Source organism: Pomacea canaliculata, linkage group LG9, assembly GCF_003073045.1.
Source record: "Pomacea canaliculata isolate SZHN2017 linkage group LG9, ASM307304v1, whole genome shotgun sequence".
Lineage (NCBI taxonomy): Eukaryota > Metazoa > Mollusca > Gastropoda > Architaenioglossa > Ampullariidae > Pomacea > Pomacea canaliculata.
This window is the reverse complement of record NC_037598.1, coordinates 13,390,351-13,409,319: the sequence shown is the minus strand read 5'-3', so window position 1 is coordinate 13,409,319 and position 18,969 is coordinate 13,390,351. Positions and strand designations below refer to the sequence as shown.

Here is an 18,969-nt window from a genome sequence, read left to right as displayed (position 1 = left end):
TGATGGATGATGTCTTCTAGGAAGAGCTTGGAGGATATGGACAAAAACATCGAATAAAGAGCACGCCGGTACTAACGCCGATGTGCACATCATTTTGATTGACCCTGATGGAGGAGAATCCCCGCCTTTATTCTTGGACAATATATTACGCAACGATTTTCAGCAAAATTCTGTAGACCAATTCAGCGTATACGACATGGTTAACCTCAAGGACGTCTGCGCTATCAGAATTTATCGTGATAACAGTGGCTCTTCCCCTGACTGGTTTCTCGAAAAGGTAAATAAACATTTTTGACACTAAACCCTTATGCAGCTTTCAGGTAATCAATAGTCTCATATGTACTGAATTGTTCTCGTTTAAGATTCCACTTCATTTATAAACATCCAGAAATGAATGTTCACGAATGGCTTAAAGCAGTGATGCCCAACCTTTTTCGGCCTGCGGGCCATACACATTTCCGACATGCGTGTCACGGGCCGCAAATATACAAAAAAGGAAAAAAATAGAGCAGATACCATTTTTTTTAGAAAAAAGTTGTACTTACTAATTATGTAATAATTAGTGGGATATTTGAAGTTGTTTACCTGAAACCAACTTCTGAATGTCCGGCTGCATCGTAGAGACACCAAGTCGGAGCACTGAATCGAAATGTTCGTCCATCGAAAAAAAGTTTGAGAGACGTCCCTACGTAGGGATAAATCCTTCTTCTTCCCTTTTTTCGTTTTTTTTTTTTTTTAGTTTTTTTTTTTTTTTTATTACTAACATGCCGATTTCCTGCACTCAGGGCAGAAGTTTCGCGGTCCGGATGGGACCGCATCGCTGGCCGGATATGGCCCGCGGGCCGTAGGTTGGGCATCCCTGGCTTAAAGAATGCTGTAGATGTCATAAAAACGTCTTGAAAGTAAAGATTATGGATAAGAGATAAAACAACAGTTAAACTGTTCCCTAGTGCAAACTATCAGAATGCAGAAAGAGTTCAAGATAAACAAATCCTCCCTTGACTAGTACCAGTTCAAGAACAGTATACTGATCGTTGGTAGAAAACAGCTAAATAGACACAGAAACTGTCAACTCCTCCCTATCTTCATCGATGGCAAGAAAGTGCAAGTTTGTGTTGTTCTTCCTCTGTGCAATGTCGTCTGCGAGCTGCAGATTGTGTTTGGGACTGTCGAGCGATTAACAGGGAGGAGATGTTTCTCGAAGTTTATTCTACGACAAGATGCTAAACAGCACGGGAAAAAAGGATTGCCATTGACGGAAACCCACCGTTGTCTACAAGTTTGTTGTACAGAGCTCGTGGAGCTTTGTATTTTATTGTAGAAAATATACAAGACACAACAAACTACATTAATAATAATCATGTGCGCACCTACAACATAGGTGGCGCAACGGTTAGCGCCTGTCACCAATACAGTGAAGGTTGGCTGCCCTGAGTTCATTTCTCGTCTCGGGCACGCTTTTCTTTCTATGCACGTGGCATCTGTTTACAGGGCTGGCTGCTTGCCGTAATATAGCCTTAGTTGCTGACACGGCGTAAAACACCAATTTCCCCCCCCCCCGCACCTACAACATCACAGACACACACCACTGACACTTCATCTGAGGTTGAGCATCTGGACCGTGTTACAGTCGCCGGCTCTCTCACGAGCAACACACACACACGACGTCCGTACGCGTTCTTTCAATACAAAACAACGATTGGCTGAGGCTGTCCACATGATGTGAATAAGTTGCTGGAATGGCTCAGGACTGAAAAACTGAAAGATTGAAAAAAAGTCGCACCAGCAGCCGTTGAGTGCTTCACTTACAGTTTCTTGGCAACATGAAGCTCAATGTACACCCGTCCACACACTGAAGGCGATTTGTCTAGATGTAATCCTCGATCACAAGGGCTCTAACACAATTGCCCGTATAGAGAGAGAAAAAAAACATGACTAGACAAGGAATTTTTTCTGGCATCTACGCTCACATTAACATCCTTCTACTGTCATGTCCGCAATAGCCGTCTGCTTGTACCTTTTTGGCTAGAGTGATCTCGCTTTTCTCGCTGACACTCTTGCTCATTCTCCAGTACATGTTATTTACCATTGCAATTTACCAATAGCGAAGGGATTAGATAGGTAAAGATACTGTATCAGTTTAGATGTTTTAAATGTGCTGACCAAATTATTGTTTTTATACTGTTGTCTAACTAGGTGTGGATAAAAGCTGCTCACATGAAAAACGATCGTGTATTTAATATCAACCGCTGGGTCCCAACAGAACAAGAAGAGAGGGCATCACACTATGAAGTACAGCGCTCGCCACCGTGTAGCGCAGGTAAGTGTGTCCTGTTGTCACGACCAACATTCGCATTCTTTCCAATAACAAAACACGAGATCACTTCAGGTTAGTTCGTCCAAGTAGTTATTATACACGAAAACTTCAAAAATAGATATCAATACATGAAACTTCCAAATAAAGCAGTTTAAACCATACACTTCCCCTCGTACACAACGATATCAGCGTTACAATAGCAGACACCAAATATTATTAAACGCACATACTAAGACCGCACGCAGGCTGGTCTTCACAAATTCACAAAGACTACCTACACATGTCAATGTCAAGGCATTCCTGATGATTAGTCTCGTAGAGCACTTTTCTAAGTCACAAGAAAAGTCCACGTGTTCATAAATATTCAGCAACACACAAAAGTCCTCAAAGTCCGAGTCAACAGTCTTACTCTCCCTCTCTCGATGACGGTGGAGAGTAACAATGGGGGTACGAAACCTTTCCCCCCCCCCTCTCTCTACTGGTGGAACTTAAAAAGTAAAAATCTTACTTTGCTTTATGCCGACACCAGCGGGAAATCTTCGGTGTCCTCGACACTCCACGGACATGTCTTTCCTCTCCTCAATGCACGGATTTTAAAAACGACAGCGACGGGCCTCCCCGCAGTCTGTAGTTGTCGTCGCTGATAGGTATGAGGATGGAGCCCACTTGCTCAACACTCTCCGAGGCTCGGATGGGATGCTTTCCGCCTTATCGCCGGCTCTGGTTGTTCTTTACCAAGAACCTCTCGTCAGCTCTGCGATATCCACCACTCCCAGTGGCAGAATCGGCGTGGAACCTTCAGCAAACTTACGTCAGCTGCTAACCACAACAGCAGCAGTTCTACTGAGGTAACAATCTCCTAAACAGCAGCAGCGGCTCCGCACCAAAAGCAGCAAGAACGAGTCAGTGAAATAAAATCACTCCAATCCACAAATCCAAAAATAACAGCAGCCGCTCAATCGATAGCCCCTCGGTAGCTCAAAAGATCGATCCAACTGGCCGATACGGTGGGGGTTAAATACCCACCCCAGTCACACTAGACCAGGTGTGAGCACTGCCCGAGCCGCAGGTGGAATTCGCTTAATTTCATGGCCCACGAACAGCGGGACAATCAAACGTGTCAACCTTCCTTTCATCCACCCCACTCTTTTACTCTGTTGACTGTTACACGGCAGAGGGCGACACACAGGGCTGGCTACGCCCCCCGCTCTCCCTCTACCCCCCCCCCCTTACCGTGACACCTGTCTACTGATTGTCAGAGAAATGCCACTCAAATCAAAACGCATCCCCAGGTCTTAGGAGTGACCATTGCAACATTTCGTGCATATCCTGGAGGTCTTTTTCTTAAACGAAAAAAATGCACTAGGGAGTACTTTTATCACTTATTTCTACACAGACCTCATATCAGATGAGTGGTTTGGTTTGTCATCAACAGCATGTGAAGTCATATCTGACAATGTATCACTTCACATACATGTATCTTTTGTCTTCCACTACAGGTCACCTGCCGTGATGCATCAACGTGGCAATGGTAGACAGCGGATGACAAGGTACACTTCCAATCATTACTTTATCATCTAGGACACCTCTAGACATTCTAATTACACAAAGAGCTGTGGAGCAAGATTGTTCTAAATGTTTGAAAGTCGAATTGCATGAAAACTGTTAGCGGTTAGAGTACTACAAATTGTAATATCTGATCGAAAGTAAAGTTTAGTTTGTAGAAGAAATGAGAAATGGCATTTCACTTTGAGCTGAACGCCTGTGTATGTGAGTGTGTGCGTGTGTGTGAGTGAGAGAAAGAGAGATGGAGAATGTGTTTGTGTTCGTTCGTGCGTGTACTTACTTTGAACTAGACATAAATGGCATTTTCAGTCTTTTGTTCGATGTTATTAAATACTTCTAAACGATTTGAAAAAAATAGCTTTTTGAACTCTATGTCTGTATTGTTTTTTCGTTTTAGGTGTGATTATATATAATTATATTGTGTTCAAAGGATGAAGAGAAGTAACGTGGCTTTGGAGCAGATTTCCTGAGGTCAACTTACAGTACTGCAAACTGAAATTTTGTTTTCACCGTCTAAACTTTGAAGGCATCCAGGACTCAAATACTTGCTGAAATTGCTTTTATTTGTAGAAACTTGCTGGCATGTCATAATAAAGAACGTCTGTTCATGCATGAAATTTGCCTTACGAGTTTTTCAGGGGAGTGTGGAAACAAAAATTTACTGGAATCTTAAAACCATCAGACAATTAGAAAAGCACAAACAGCCAAAAAAACACCCAACAAAAAACAAAAAACAACGAAAAAACAACAGAAAAGAAAAGAAATTCGTAATTATCAAAGCAATAGTTAAATACTATGTCAAAAATGCAAGTAGACGTAAGCTGTACCAATCATACAATCACAGTGGAACCTCGGTTAGCGAACGCCTCGGATAGCGAATATTTTGGATAATAAACAAAACTTTCGTTAAAAATTTGTCTCGGATAGCGAACAAAATTTCGGATAACGAACAGCCACGCGTGACCGACCATCATGTCATCATTCGCGCTCGAGACACAGTCACGATCAGTCGTTCCTTATCTGTGCTCATCCTTCTTATTTAGTAATTTTTTACTTTATTTTAATCAGATATTCCTCAATCATGGCTCCAAAGAAAAGTCTGTAGAGAAGTCTTTCTCTAACTGTGCGATAGTCAATAGGATTTGATTGTCACGTGCTCATGGAAGGGGAATCCAAACAGTAATTCCACGCCTTCTTAACCGCACCTCCATCCACCCACGCCGTCAAAACGGCAAGTGTTCTTATGTTTAAATGCTTTCGTTATTGTTTTTATGTTTATTAAACTCCATTTATATCGTATTACATCTGTACTCACACACACACACACACACACACACACACACACACACACACACACACACACACACACACACACACACACACACACACACACACACACACACTACACAAACCATTGTGTGCACGTGCCACATACACTGCATTCGTGTATGGACTACAACTATGACTATACATGTGCAACACATACTTCCATCTTTAAGTACTACAACTCAGCACTGCCATGCATATGCCCTAATGTACTACTGTATATGGATTCATTACCATGTGTGTACGACTGTACTATAATATATTTATTAATTACTATGTATGGGTACTAATGTACTGCTATATGTGTGTACTAAAGTACTACTATACATGTATTAATTATTATGTATTGGTACTAATACACTATTATATATACACACTAGTGTACTGCTGTGCATGTGTATACACCTTGTGTTTTACGTATACACTGAGGTACTACTGTATGAAGTTCATATACTATTTTGTATGTGCATGCATTTGGGATAGCTGGATTTTGAGCAAGAGTTCGGAAAGCCAACAACAAGAAAAATAAGAAAGTAATACAGACAGAACCCTGCTTACGAAGTCTATCTCGGTAAACTTTATGGGGTCGGGAGAAGGAACAGTCGAGAAGTGACCTCCTCTACATGATGATGATTGTCGCGTGACCGCGATGAAGCCAGTCGAACTTCAGCTGAGCGCAGACCATACACAGAAATCACAAAGACAAAATTCACGTAACAACTCACAACTAATTTATTAGCTACAAAAATAATACTAATAGGAATCAAAAATCAAAAATTCCAAACTCTCACATGAACAAATATAGATCAGCGCGAGCAATCCGACAAACAAAAAAATAGATAAATTAAAATAAGACAAATCAGCTGCCCTGTGCACAGGCTAATCTCAGTCACCGAATATACAATATATCACCTGCATGCACTGCGGGGTGACAGTTTAGAAGTCCGTTGAAGATGTCCACAGACGGCAGCCCGCCCTCTGGCCTTGCTTACCGCTCTAAAGACGTATCCCCACCCTTCTCTGTCTTCCCGTCCAGATGCGATGATGTAGGCCGGCAACTGGCCACGTGAGCTTCTGCTCGAAGATTCCTGCTCTAGGTGTTCAGTCGAAAGCCTTTCCGCACACTGGTGCAGCAGGGTCGCGAGTTCACGCGCCGCCGAGATGATGATGATGGTGCAGGGTGGACGCTCGACACGATGACGGACAGCAATGCGAACAAAGGATGTGAAGACACGGTGACACGAAGGAAGAGCGAAAAACAACAACAGGAGGAAGAGTGAAGAAGAACGAAAAATAAGCCTGTAGATAAAAGAATTCTTACAATCAACAGACGTGTCCCGAAACTGCTCAATTTCTAAAACAATATTTTCACACTGACACATATATCTGACCATCGGACTAGTCATAAGATTCGTCAAAAATCTAATGTTGATCTTACACAAATCCATACAACGGGAAACGAGTACGCGCTACAAGCGTCGCGACCCGGCAATCACGAACGTTAACCTAACAAAGTACAAATCTTGCAATTAAACATCGGACTATGGCTTTGAACATAAACAGATTCTTTCACTTGCACTTCCACCGCCACCCAAAGGCCCTTACAGACTAGAATGGAGTGGAACCCGACAGAATGGATCTCTACTCACCCAAAACGGCTTGTGGCAGATCGGTCGACACAAATGAAAAACTCTGACTGTCATGGCCACGGTCCAGCACCGTCTGTTACTTGATGACGACTACCCATGACGTCAAACAAGGAAAAAGAAAATTGACGCATCAAGGAAGCTGTGCACGCGCGCGCAAGACGTAAGACAAAGAGGGGACAAAAGCGTGAAGACAACACCTAACGATGGGCCAGCTCAGTATGGGAGGCATGCAAGGATGACAGCACAATCGCTGACACGCGACAATGATGATGATGATGATGATGATGATGATGATGAGGAGGAGGAGGAGGGTACGTTTCGTGCACCAGCAACACATTTTGACCGCCTGTTGCCTTCCAAGTGACTATAAACATGAAGGGTTTCTTTGTCTGTAAGATGGCCGAGACCAGTAACATCTGTCGTTATGGAGAAGAATTTACGTTCTGTCAAATTCTAATTGAGTGATTTTATTTTTGTTTTAAAAGGAGTCACAAAGCTTTCTTTGCTGCATGGAAAACTCTGTGGCATTTAATGATGTTGATATAGCAGAGTGTGTGGAATTTAATGATTTCAGCATTGTTGTTGGCATTGCAGGTTCAGTTTATGTCTCTCTTGCACATGGAGAAATATTTCATAGGCGGAGCGCTGTTTAGTGTTTCAATGACTATACGGGTCTTTCATGCAGATTTCACATTAAAGTATATCATAGCGACGCAAATAACATTAACAGTAAAAATACTCACAGACAGAAAATAAACACAGAGGCTACCGGAGTCGGAAAAGACTTTAATTTTTAAGATGTAGAAAGCATCGTTACGAAGATCCCAGCTGGAAATCCTCTGCTCGTCTGATTATCATGTCATTACTCTTCTTGTCACTTAAACCATAAGATACAGGATTTTTAGTTATTGTGCGGAAAAACAAAGGAACTGTCTCCCTTTCCATGTCCGCCACCTACCCGCTGTTGAATCCTTTAAACGTGAACTGAAAACACACCTCTTCCGTAAACATTACTCCTGACTACCTCTCACATCATCTATCTATCTATTCCTCTTCGTGCATCAGGTTGCACATAAGACCTCAACCAGAGTTCGCCACATCTTCCGTAAACATTACTCCTGACTACCTTTCATATCATACGACTGCTTTTTCACACACTTTCTTGATCGTCTTCCTTTTACAACATCAAAGTACTCTCAGTTTCTGCTTTTGCTACTTAAATCCCCTTTACATTTTTTTGTATTTTGTTTTTTTCTTTGTTAGTACTGTTGTTTCTTCGTTTATGGCGCATGTGTTGTTTGTTTTCCTGTTGCCCGTATGTTTTCTGTTTCTTTCTTGTTCTTAAGCGCAAAGAGAACGCTCCTTAGAAGTGTTAGTATGCGCTTTACAACATCCGCATTTGTTGTTGTTCTTCTTCTTCTTCTTCTTCTTATTATTATTATTATTATTATTATTATTATTATTATTATTATTATTATTATTATTATTATTATTATTATTATTATTATTGTTGTTGTTGTTGCTCGCAAAAATGACAGGACCATAAGAGATGACAGCAAAGAACAGTGACAAGCCTGGTCCTAACGGTGGATGTGTTTGTGTGTCTGCGTGTGTTTCCACGCGCATCTGAGATTTGAATCGATGGTATCGCGTGACTGCGAAAGCTTGAAACTGTCGTCACAGATGTTTGAACGTCGTCTGTGTTAGATAAATGTAAACACATTCGCTTCAGTTGGAGCTTCTTGATTCAATCCGTTACCATGTGGCGAATTGCATCTGTGTTCTGGCTTCTTGTAGGTTTTGGTGTCGATGATGCTTACGGTCGGATCGTGCCAGACGGTAAATAAAATAATCAATTATTAAAAAAAAAAAGAAGCGAAATGCATATAGTATGGTGTATTCTACTTTTAAGGCGCTGTAATCCAAAGATTTAAACGCTAGCCACATAAAATATATGTAGCAGGTATCCTCCTTGTTTAAAAGAAGTCGTCTGTAGCAGACGGGCTAAGCTGGTCTGACACTTAGTGTGGACAACGACATATACATCTGCTGTGAAGGAACTGTTAACACGCCTGTGGGACCTATACATGTTTTGACATTCGGTCAGCCCACGAACTCTTCATAAGTTTATAAAAGAGGAAATAAAGGAGTTTTACTGAAGTCAGGTGCTTCTTCTTCAGGCTTAATAAGGTTTTGATCCGTTATCAATTGAAAAGAACTGTAAGAATACATATAAATGTATCAGCACATGGCCGCATATGTCATACATTGTGAAAATTAAAATTTCTTAATGATTGCAAACAGGAGGAAGTTGATGAATGTAGTAAATTTTCAAGAACTCGATCTTTTTTTATTTAATACTTACTCTTAAGTTTGCAATTACTTTACTATTTCTTGACCACACCTCACAGAAGACATGAAGATCACAAGAGTGGGGAAGCAAGAAATAATATTGTTTTATTAACTGTTCACTAACTAGTATTCTGGAACCTGTTCATTTGCATTCTCCTGTTGCCGACACCCATTTCAGAAACATGTGCGATAAGAAGCTAACAAAAATCGGCTTAAGTTTCACCTTTGTTTCATCTTCATTACTTCTTGCCATTTGTTTACCTAGTCTGTGTACCACTATCAATATTGTCAAAAGGAATTCGGTCAAGACCAAGCTTAATATACAGGATTCTAGGACACACGCGTTTCTCACATGTCCATGCTTTCTTTGTCAGCTTCAGGCATCTCCTAAACCACATTGCTACATCCACTTGAATACTGGTCGAGATCATTACACTAGTTCGACACAGTTGTCGCTTGACAAAATACTAGATTTCAGACCCAGTATTTTTAAGATCTCTTTCTATTAATGTTTTTCTTGCTTTATTTCAAAATCACCCTTTTTAGCTCACTGTCATGTGGTAACTTAAATGGGAAGTAACAATCGCCCCAATTAGTGTCTAGGGTGGCTTGTTGACAAAGTATCACATGATGCCCGCGAGAAAGTCTTTAGCGAGGTAAATTTAGGAAATATTTCGAAATCACACTCTGCAAAAAAAAAAAAAAAAAAAAAAAAGAAGTAACCAAATAAAACAAACAAACAAAAAATCGTGAAAGCATGTGTCTGCCCCTACACCCAGCTTCATGTATATTTGTAGTATACTGTTGTTTTCACTGAAGCTTTTACACTGCCATGATTAAGTTGTGCTTTAACTGTCTTGCTGCTGTGTTTCTTTCCAAAGAGAATTTGTAACTCTGTTGAGACGAAATCTTTGACAACTACGCCTACGAATAAGAAAGCAAAATTTGGCATACTTAAAAGCAGCAGAATGATCGATTAATAATAATAATGATGATGATGATATGATGTGGATGATGATGATGATTGATGATTTGATTTTGATGATGATGATGATGATGATGATGATGATGATGATGATGATGATGATGATGATGATGATGATGATGGTGGGTGATGGATGACTGATTATGAATGATGGATGATGTCTTCTAGGAAGAGCTTGGAGGATATGGACAAAAACATCGAATAAAGAGCACGCCGGTACTAACGCCGATGTGCACATCATTTTGATTGACCCTGATGGAGGAGAATCCCCGCCTTTATTCTTGGACAATATATTACGCAACGATTTTCAGCAAAATTCTGTAGACCAATTCAGCGTATACGACCAGGTTAACCTCAAGGACGTATGTGCTATCAGAATTTATCGTGATAACAGTGGCTCTTCCCCTGACTGGTTTCTCGAAAAGGTAAATAAACATTTTTGACACTAAACCCTTATGCAGCTTTCAGGTAATCAATAGTCTCATATGTACTGAATTGTTCTCGTTTAAGATTCCACTTCATTTATAAAACATCCAGAAATGAATGTTCACGAATGGCTTAAAGCAGTGATGCCCAACCTTTTGCGGCCTGCGGGCCATACACATTTCCGACATGCGTGGCACGGCCGCAAATATACAAAAAAGGAAAAAAATAGAGCAGATACCATTTTTTTTAGAAACAAGTTGTACTTGCCATTAATTATGTAATAATTAGTGGGATATTTGAAGTTGTTTACCTGAAACCAACTTCTGAATGTCCGGCTGCATCGTAGAGACACCAAGTCGGAGCACTGAATCGAAATGTTCGTCCATCGAAAAAAAGTTTGAGAGACGCCCCTACGTAGGGATAAATCCTTCTTCTTCCCTTTTTTCGTTTTTTTTTTTTTAGGTTTTTTGTTATTACTAACATGCCGATTTCCTGCACTCAGGGCAGAAGTTTCGCGGTCCGGATGGGACCGCATCGCGGGCCGGATATGGCCCGCGGGCCGTAGGTTGGGCATCCCTGGCTTAAAGAAGCCTGTAGATGTCATAAAAACGTCTTGAAAGTAAAGATTATGGATAAGAGATAAAACAACAGCTAAACTGTTCCCTAGTGCAAACTATCAGAAGGCAAGAAGAGTTCAAGATAAACAAATCCTCCCTTGACTAGTACCAGTTCAAGAACAGTATACTGATCGTTGGGAGAAAACAGCTAAATAGACACAGAAACTGTCAACTCCTCCCTATCTTGTTCATGTTTGGGTGCCTTCCGCATCACTCCTGTACAAAGAAGCTGGTGAGCCTCCACTTTCTCTCCGTCGTTTGAAACTCATGCTATCCTATGTCTGTTGCTTAAAAGCTCATCGTGGGAACCCTGCGTACCGTGCTGTCTTCAGACCTCAGCGTGCTGCCCTGTATGCCATTCGTACCAAGGAGCAAAAGCTTCTATCACTCCGAGTAGCATCTCACCTACAAGCTGCCGGAGTAGATATTAATCAGGTAGAACCTTTATCTCTGCAAACAACTCCTCCTTGGACCCTTCCTGTTCCAGAGATCCGTTTTGATCTTACAGCTTTCAAAAAAGAGGACATTAGTGACCCCATCTACCTCCAACACTTTCATGAACTTATTTGTGCCTATTCTAAATTCTGCTACGTTTTTACAGATGGCTCCAAAATCCCCAGTGGTGGCCCAGTCGCTGCAGCAGCAGTTCCGTCCTGCCAACCACAACGGGCTGTTTCAGTCCGACTTAGGGACGAATGTTCTATTTTCATTGCGGAACTTCATGCCATCTTGCTTGCCTTGCAGCATGCTCACTAATCTTCGGAGCACAACTTTTTAATAATTTCAGGCTCCCTTTCTGAATTCCAAGCTCTCATTTCAAATTATTCTGACCACCCCCTTTGTGGTTCAGATTCATCAAATTCATGCAGCACATATTCAACCAAATAAGGACATTGTTTTTATTTAGTCTCCTGGCCATTCTGGTATTCCAGGCAATGTTCAAGCAGACCAGGCTGCCAAGGCTACATGTCAGTCCCCTGGTAAAATACAGTCACTTATCTCATCGGAATGCAAACCTTTTATTCTCAATCTACATTCTGACCTTATAGCAAAGCCACTGGAACACTTTTAAGTCAAAAAAAAATTATTCGCCACTCTTCCCTGTCTTTCCGACCGCCCACCTGTGTGCCACACTACAAGGCGGGAGGAGGTGGTTCTTACAAGACTAAAGATAGGACACACCTATGCCCCTCAAGGATACAACTTGCGAGGTGAACCACCTCCAGGCTGCCCCTGGTGTAAGGGGAATTTTCATGTGTTAGACATTTTGATTATCTGTCCAGAGCTCCGACTATCCGTCGACCGTTTGTAGCAGAAAATTCTTTATTTCTCTTATTTAGGTCCGTCCCATTGGCAGCAGTCTTTACCTTTTTAAAAAGGATAGGACTCATGAAATTTAAGTTTCTTTTTTATATTCTGATAGTTGTCTCTTGATTTCTGGTGTGTTGGTGGCCTTTTTGGGCTTCACCACATCTTTTTACACTTCATTTTTTCTTTTACACCTTGTTCACATATCATGTTGGTTTGTTTTCAAAGATACATGACTTGAGAAGATTTACCCCAAAACCTTTCAATTTCAAATTAGTTTTATTGCCGTGATATAGCCCGAGTTGCTGGCACGGCATAAAACACCAACAAATAAACAAACCCTATCTTCATCGATGGCAAGAAAGTGCAAGCTTGTGTTGTTTTTCCTTTGTGCAATGTCGTCTGCAAGCTGCAGATTGTGTTTGAACCTCTCGAGCGATTTACAGGGAGGAGATGTTTCTCAAAGTATATTCTACGATAAGATGCTAAACAGCACGGGGGAAAAGGACTTCCATTGACGGAAACCCACCGTTGTCTACAAGTTTGTTGTACAGAGCTCGTGGAGCTTTGTGTTTAATTGTATAAAATATACAGCAAACAACAAACTACAGTAAGAATGATCATGTGCGCACCTACAACATCACAGACACACACCACTGACACTTCATCTGAGGTTGAGCATCTGGACCGTGTTACAGTCGCCGGCTCTCTCACGAGCAACACACACACACGACGTCCGTACGCGTTCTTTCAACGCAAAACAACGATTGGCTGAGGCTGTCCACATGATGTTAATAAGTTGCTGGAATGGCTCAGGACTTACAGATTGAAAAACACACATGCAAAAAATAGTCGGACCAGCAGTCGTTGAGTGCTTCACTTACAGTTTCTTGGCGACATAAAGCCCACGGTACACCGTCCACACACAGCTGTGTGACACTGAAGGCGATTTGTCTAGATGTAATCCTCGATAACAAGGGCTCTAACACAATTACCCGTATAGAGAGAAAAAAAAGGAATTTTTTCTGTCATCTACACTCACATTAACACTCACACAACATCCTTCCACTGTCATGTCCGCTATTGTCGTCTGCTCCTTCTATATTTTTCGCTAGAGTGATCTCTCTTTTCTCGCTGACTTTCTCGCTCATTCTCCATTACTTGTTATTTACCATTGCAATTTACCAATAGCGATGGGATTAGATAGGTAAACATACTGTATCAGTTTAGATGTTTTAAATTAGTGGCTGCTGTAAGTAATATGCTTTCTTAACTTGCTGACCAAAATTGGTTTTTTTTATATTCTTGTCTAACTAGGTGTGGATGAAAACTGCTGAAATGATAAACGATCGCGTATTCAATGTCAAAAGCTGGGTCCCAACAAAACAAGAAGAGATGGAATCATACTATGAAGTACAGCGCACGCCACCGTGTAGCGCAGGTAAGTGTGTCCTGTCTACTGATTGTCAGAGAAATGCCACGCAAATCAACACACATACATATAGTCCACCATAGGGACTTAGGAGTGACCATTGGAACATTTCGTGCATATCCTGGAGGTCTTTTTCTTAAAGGAAAAATGCACTAGGGAGTATTTCAATCAGTCATTTCTAAACAGACCCTATGTAAGATGAGTGGTTTGGTTTGTGTTCAACAGCATGTGAAGTCATATCTGACAATGTATCACTTGACATACATGTATCTTTTGTCTCCTACTACAGGTCCCCTGGAATGATGGATCAACGTGGCAAGGGTAGACATCGGATGACAAGGTACACTTCCAATCATTACTTTATCATCTAGGACACCTCTAGACATTCTAATTACACAAAGAGCTGTGGAGCAAGATTATTCTAAATGTTTGAAAGTCGAATTGCATGAGAAGCTTTAGCGGTTAGAGTACTACAAACTGTAATATCTGATCGAAAGTAAAGTTGACTTTGTAGAAGAAATGAGAAATGGCATTTCAATTTGACCTGAACACCTGTAGATATATATGTGTGTGTGTGTGTGTGAGTGTTCGTTCGTTTGTGTCCTTACCTTCAAGGAGACATTGATGTCATTTTCCGTCTTTCGTGCGGTGTGATAAAAATGATGCTAAAAGATTTTTTAAAAATAGCTTTTTTGAAACTCTATGTCTGTATTGTCTGTTTGTTTTGGGTGTGATGTGATTATATATAATTATATTGTGTTCAAAGGATGAAGAGAAGTAACTTGGCTTTGGAGCGGATTTCCTGAGGTCAACTTACAGTACTGCAAACTGAATTTTGTTTTCACCGTTAAACTTTGAAGGGATCCAGGACTCCAATAGTTGCTGAAATTGCTTTTATTTGTAGAAACTTGCTGGCATGTCATAATAAAGAACGTTTCTTCAAGCATGATTTTTTTTTTCTTACGAGTTTTTCAGGGGAATTCGAAAACAAGAATTTACTACAATCTTAAAACAATCAGACAACTAGAAAAGCACAAACAACCACAGCAAAAAAAAAAAAAAAAAAAACAAAAAAAAACCAACAACAACAAAATAAAAATAACAAATGAAAACTAAAAAGGTTATACATCTAATTCATAATTATCAAAGCAATATTTAAATACTTTTTCAAAAATGCAATTTGAAGTAAGCTGAACCAATAATACAATTACTTATTTCGGATGTCATCAAGAGCTGAAAAGTGGCCGGACTGTATCAGGTGGTTGCTGAGAGCGCAATCGTCGAAACTATCTGAAAAATATAGTCGGTAATACTTGAATATTTTCAAACAGTTAATATTTTAATAAATTAAGCTTTGTGTACACGAGCCTCGTTTTTGTAGTTAACTGGAAACACTCATCTTCGACCAGTTTAGTAATGGAGGTTCGTGGTCCTGCTGTATGTGACTAGTGTGTGTGGTCCTGTTTACCCTTTGTGCAATATGAAATTAAAAATCAAATCAAAATCAAAATCAAAAATCAAAATCAAAACAGACTTTATTGTCTGCCCAGGAGGACAGAAATTTGTCTTTGCTCACATGAATCATACAGACATTTAACAAACAGTTAGGAGTAAAAGTGAGGAGTAAAATAGTGTTGATTGCACCAGTCCATCAAGGCAGTGTATGTTTATCCTAACAACAAACCTTGGGTGACCAAGGGCCTAAAAGCACTGCTGAACAAAAAGAAACATTTGTTCATCACGGGCAGAAGCCACGACAGAAGATTAGTACATAGAGAGGACCATGATGCTATCCGTTGGGTGGCAGAGGCTCTACGAGCATACTAGTTAGTCCGCTTTCAGTAGTTTGCCGGTGGACCAACGAGTGTCGACGAGATTGAACAGAGGTCGAGTTAGCTCTCGCCATAAACCCGATGTGTCAGAATGCGGCTCGTGGTTACATCTTGAGCTCGCTGGAGGGACCTGCCAGACGTCGAGTGTTGATGCTTCCGCATGACGCAAGAGATACGCGAGAAAGATCTTGGTGTCCTAGTGGAGGCGTACGGCGAACGGAAAGAATCAGTGCCACAGCAACGTGAATGAGTGTGTCGACGAATAAGCCGCGAAGCTCCAGAATTTTAAGCAGGCGAGGTAGGAAGGCGGCGCAGAGCTCGAAGTGGCGGCGATTGACACCATCTCGGAGGACTGCAGCCCGACCGTCAGGGAAAGGACTGCCCCCGTCGTCCGTAACAGGATGACAGGAAATAAAGTGTAGCTGGCCTGACTGGAAAGTTCCGACGGCGGAGGTTGTCATTTATGGCAGTTGTGTGATGGCGTTGCTCGACACCGCAGTGAGGTAACGTAACGGTCATGACGAAGTGGGCACGAGGGCACATATCAGGACTTACAGCTAAAACAAACTCAGGAGTGGCGGTCGGTGTGGACATGTTTACGGCCAGCGTCTGAGGACGTTCCTATCCTGGTGGTCAAGGACCTGCGTCGATGTGGTCACAAGTGAGCGCAGGAGGCGCGTGTCGCTTCTACTAGGAAGAAACGTCCTTGATCAGATAATGGACTCTACCGAAGATGTGGCGCAGCAGTACAGGCAGCCGTGCATGAAGTCATCTTGAGAAGACATTGTCAACAAAAGGACTGGCTAGGCCGCTGGCAACACGCCCGTTCCAGGATGCCAATGGGTCTGACGTCCACACCAGCCACTTTCCAGAGGTTAATGCAGACCAACCATGCCGAACTGTTTAATTTCAGTCCTTCTTGTGTACCTAGACGATCATTTGGTATACTCCAAGATAAAGGACATTCAACTGCGGGAGGCGCCATACTTTCAGGATGAACGACAGTGAAGAGGAACGCCAGGGTGGTATGCTACTCTTCCAAACCATCACCACAGAACTCTTTGTGACACATGCCTGTGGTGCCAGAAGTAACAGTGTCTGTGGTGTCAGATGACCAGTACCAGAAATGAGTCCCTATCGTGTCCGAACCGCGCAGATCGCAGCGACTTACTCGCGAGACAGGCAACAAACTCCACAAAGTGTAGGTATGAAACAGTTTCGTGCGACGCTATGCCTGGCAATATGAATACCATGGATATATTTTTTTAGTTGCGGTGATCGGTGACACCGTAGATGAACACACGCATTGATCAGTTGTTATTTTGCTAATTGTTCATTTTTCTTCAACTTTACCGCGGCTGCGTCCAGAAGAATGTCATTGACAAGAATGACACACGAGGTGATGGCTGACAATAGATTGTCAGCACTCACTCTTCTTCAGTCTCTGTTTGATTCCTCTGAGTCCTTGTGCCTTTATTTTAGATGATGGTGATGGCTGCTGGCACGATAGGACCTCTGGTAGGCAGCTTTCCTTATGCGTGCTACTCTATAGCGCAACTGCCTGAGGGCAACAGCTGGAAGGCTTAGTGTGGAGAGGGTGTGCAGGTCCGAAAATGATGTTATGTGCCATCTTCTGACTGCATGAAGGTACAAGTCAGAAAGTGGCAGCTGTGCTTGACCAAAATTTTATTTGCCTGGTGGATGATTTCTGGCCAGCCTTGCCTTGTCTTTGACTAGTAGATGACCCATAAGCAGCAGATGTGAATTAAGAGAGATGCTCTCAACAGAGAGACCTGTTACACAGTCTCCAGCACCCCAGAGCTGACGTCGAGCTGCGAAGTCTCCTCAGAAGAATACAGCCGTTGCTGGGTCCTTTTTGATACACTAGGTTCACGTGTCACTAAATGAGAGCTTTCCGTCGATCACATGTTGTACCAATCGGTACCTAAACACAGCGAGCCTCTTGCACACTGCGGTCCTTGAGTTTGCGTGGTGGTGAGAAGAGAGGGGGTGTGCCATCTCTTCCATTACGTTTTAGGCTCTCTCAGTAAGCGTCCGATCTCCTCCCGTTTTGTCCAACGTTCAGATGGTCCGGTCATTGAATACTGCGTCGGTCAAAACCAATGCTCAACTGCTCCCCAAACAGGCCGTACTGTTACTTGACAGGGGACTGCTCGTCGTTTCAGGCAGCCACAAGGGCCATGTCATCATCTGCATATTTAACAAGTTGAGAATAGCACTGTTAATACTAATCCCATTTGTATATACAGAGCAACAGGATGGGGGAAAGCACACATCCCTGAGGGTACCCGTGGGTGAGGACTCTGCCTCACTCTGACAGAATCCATTCCAGCATCGACAAATGAACTCGTCAGACGAGCTGGCTGACCCCGTATAGTACCTGTCGGTGGGAACTCATGAACCCACCCTCTGTGGTCGGTCCTTCAGGTATATGATCTGATATAGATATCTGGCCAGTGTTGACATCCAGTTTCTATAGCGCGCGTTGTACAGAAGTGTGGTGGACGCGTGTTTGAAGGCGCTGGCGAAAAAGTCATCATAACAGGACCCGATATAGGTGCCAGGAAGTGTCCAAGTGTTGTAGAAGTATTTAAGAAGCCTATCATCCTGTGAGAGTTGCATTAGACAACCCTCTGCTTCGTGGCTTGTAGGCAGAAGCAAAGGATCAGCTCGATCAGACCATGGTGGGGATTTGAACAATTCTTCCCACAACCTCTCTCAAACATTTGCGCCAGCATGCACTCAGAGCGTGGAGAGTCCAAGTCGAATGATCTTTTCAAGTTTCGCTGCGTAGCATGTGGCTGCTTTCGCCCTGGTTTATGGTGGTATGTTCCACTACGCGCGGGGACCAACTATGGAGCGGTCAAGGGAGGCTGGAAAGAAGTTTGTTACAAAACCACCACTCAGCTGGACCTTAGCACTACCTCTTTCTTGAGTATTTTGACCTCTCACGGTGGTTCAGGGTCAGGGGGCTGTTACGCGTGGCTTCACATGGAGAGCGAATTCTACGAGCTCAACATCTTCCCTCACAAGATGTGACGAGTGGCTGCCCGAACGCACTGTGAAGAACGAGATTTTTCTGTTCATTGCTGAAGTCTGTCACATCAGAACCGCCGCGTAGAAATCACGGTGATCTTG

The 18,969-nt window shown here is 42.3% G+C and overlaps 1 protein-coding gene and 1 long non-coding RNA gene across 2 annotated transcripts; both read left to right on the top strand.

Annotated features, from left to right (window-relative positions):
* Positions 1 to 13: 13 nt before the first annotated feature.
* On the top strand, positions 14 to 4,500 carry LOC112572707. The gene is made up of 4 exons (XR_003101052.1): positions 14 to 277; positions 2,197 to 2,320; positions 3,817 to 3,867; positions 4,314 to 4,500. It is a non-coding gene; the product is annotated as an uncharacterized LOC112572707 (long non-coding RNA).
* A 4,044-nt stretch (positions 4,501 to 8,544) lies between these two features.
* Positions 8,545 to 14,921, top strand: LOC112572703 (lipoxygenase homology domain-containing protein 1-like). Its single transcript, XM_025252519.1, has 5 exons — positions 8,545 to 8,697; positions 10,364 to 10,620; positions 13,864 to 13,987; positions 14,268 to 14,318; positions 14,745 to 14,921. Exons 1-4 carry the CDS (start codon positions 8,619 to 8,621, stop codon positions 14,279 to 14,281), a joined length of 474 nt encoding a protein of 157 aa, XP_025108304.1. The 5' UTR covers positions 8,545 to 8,618; the 3' UTR covers positions 14,282 to 14,318; positions 14,745 to 14,921.
* The last annotated feature ends 4,048 nt before the right edge of the window (positions 14,922 to 18,969 follow it).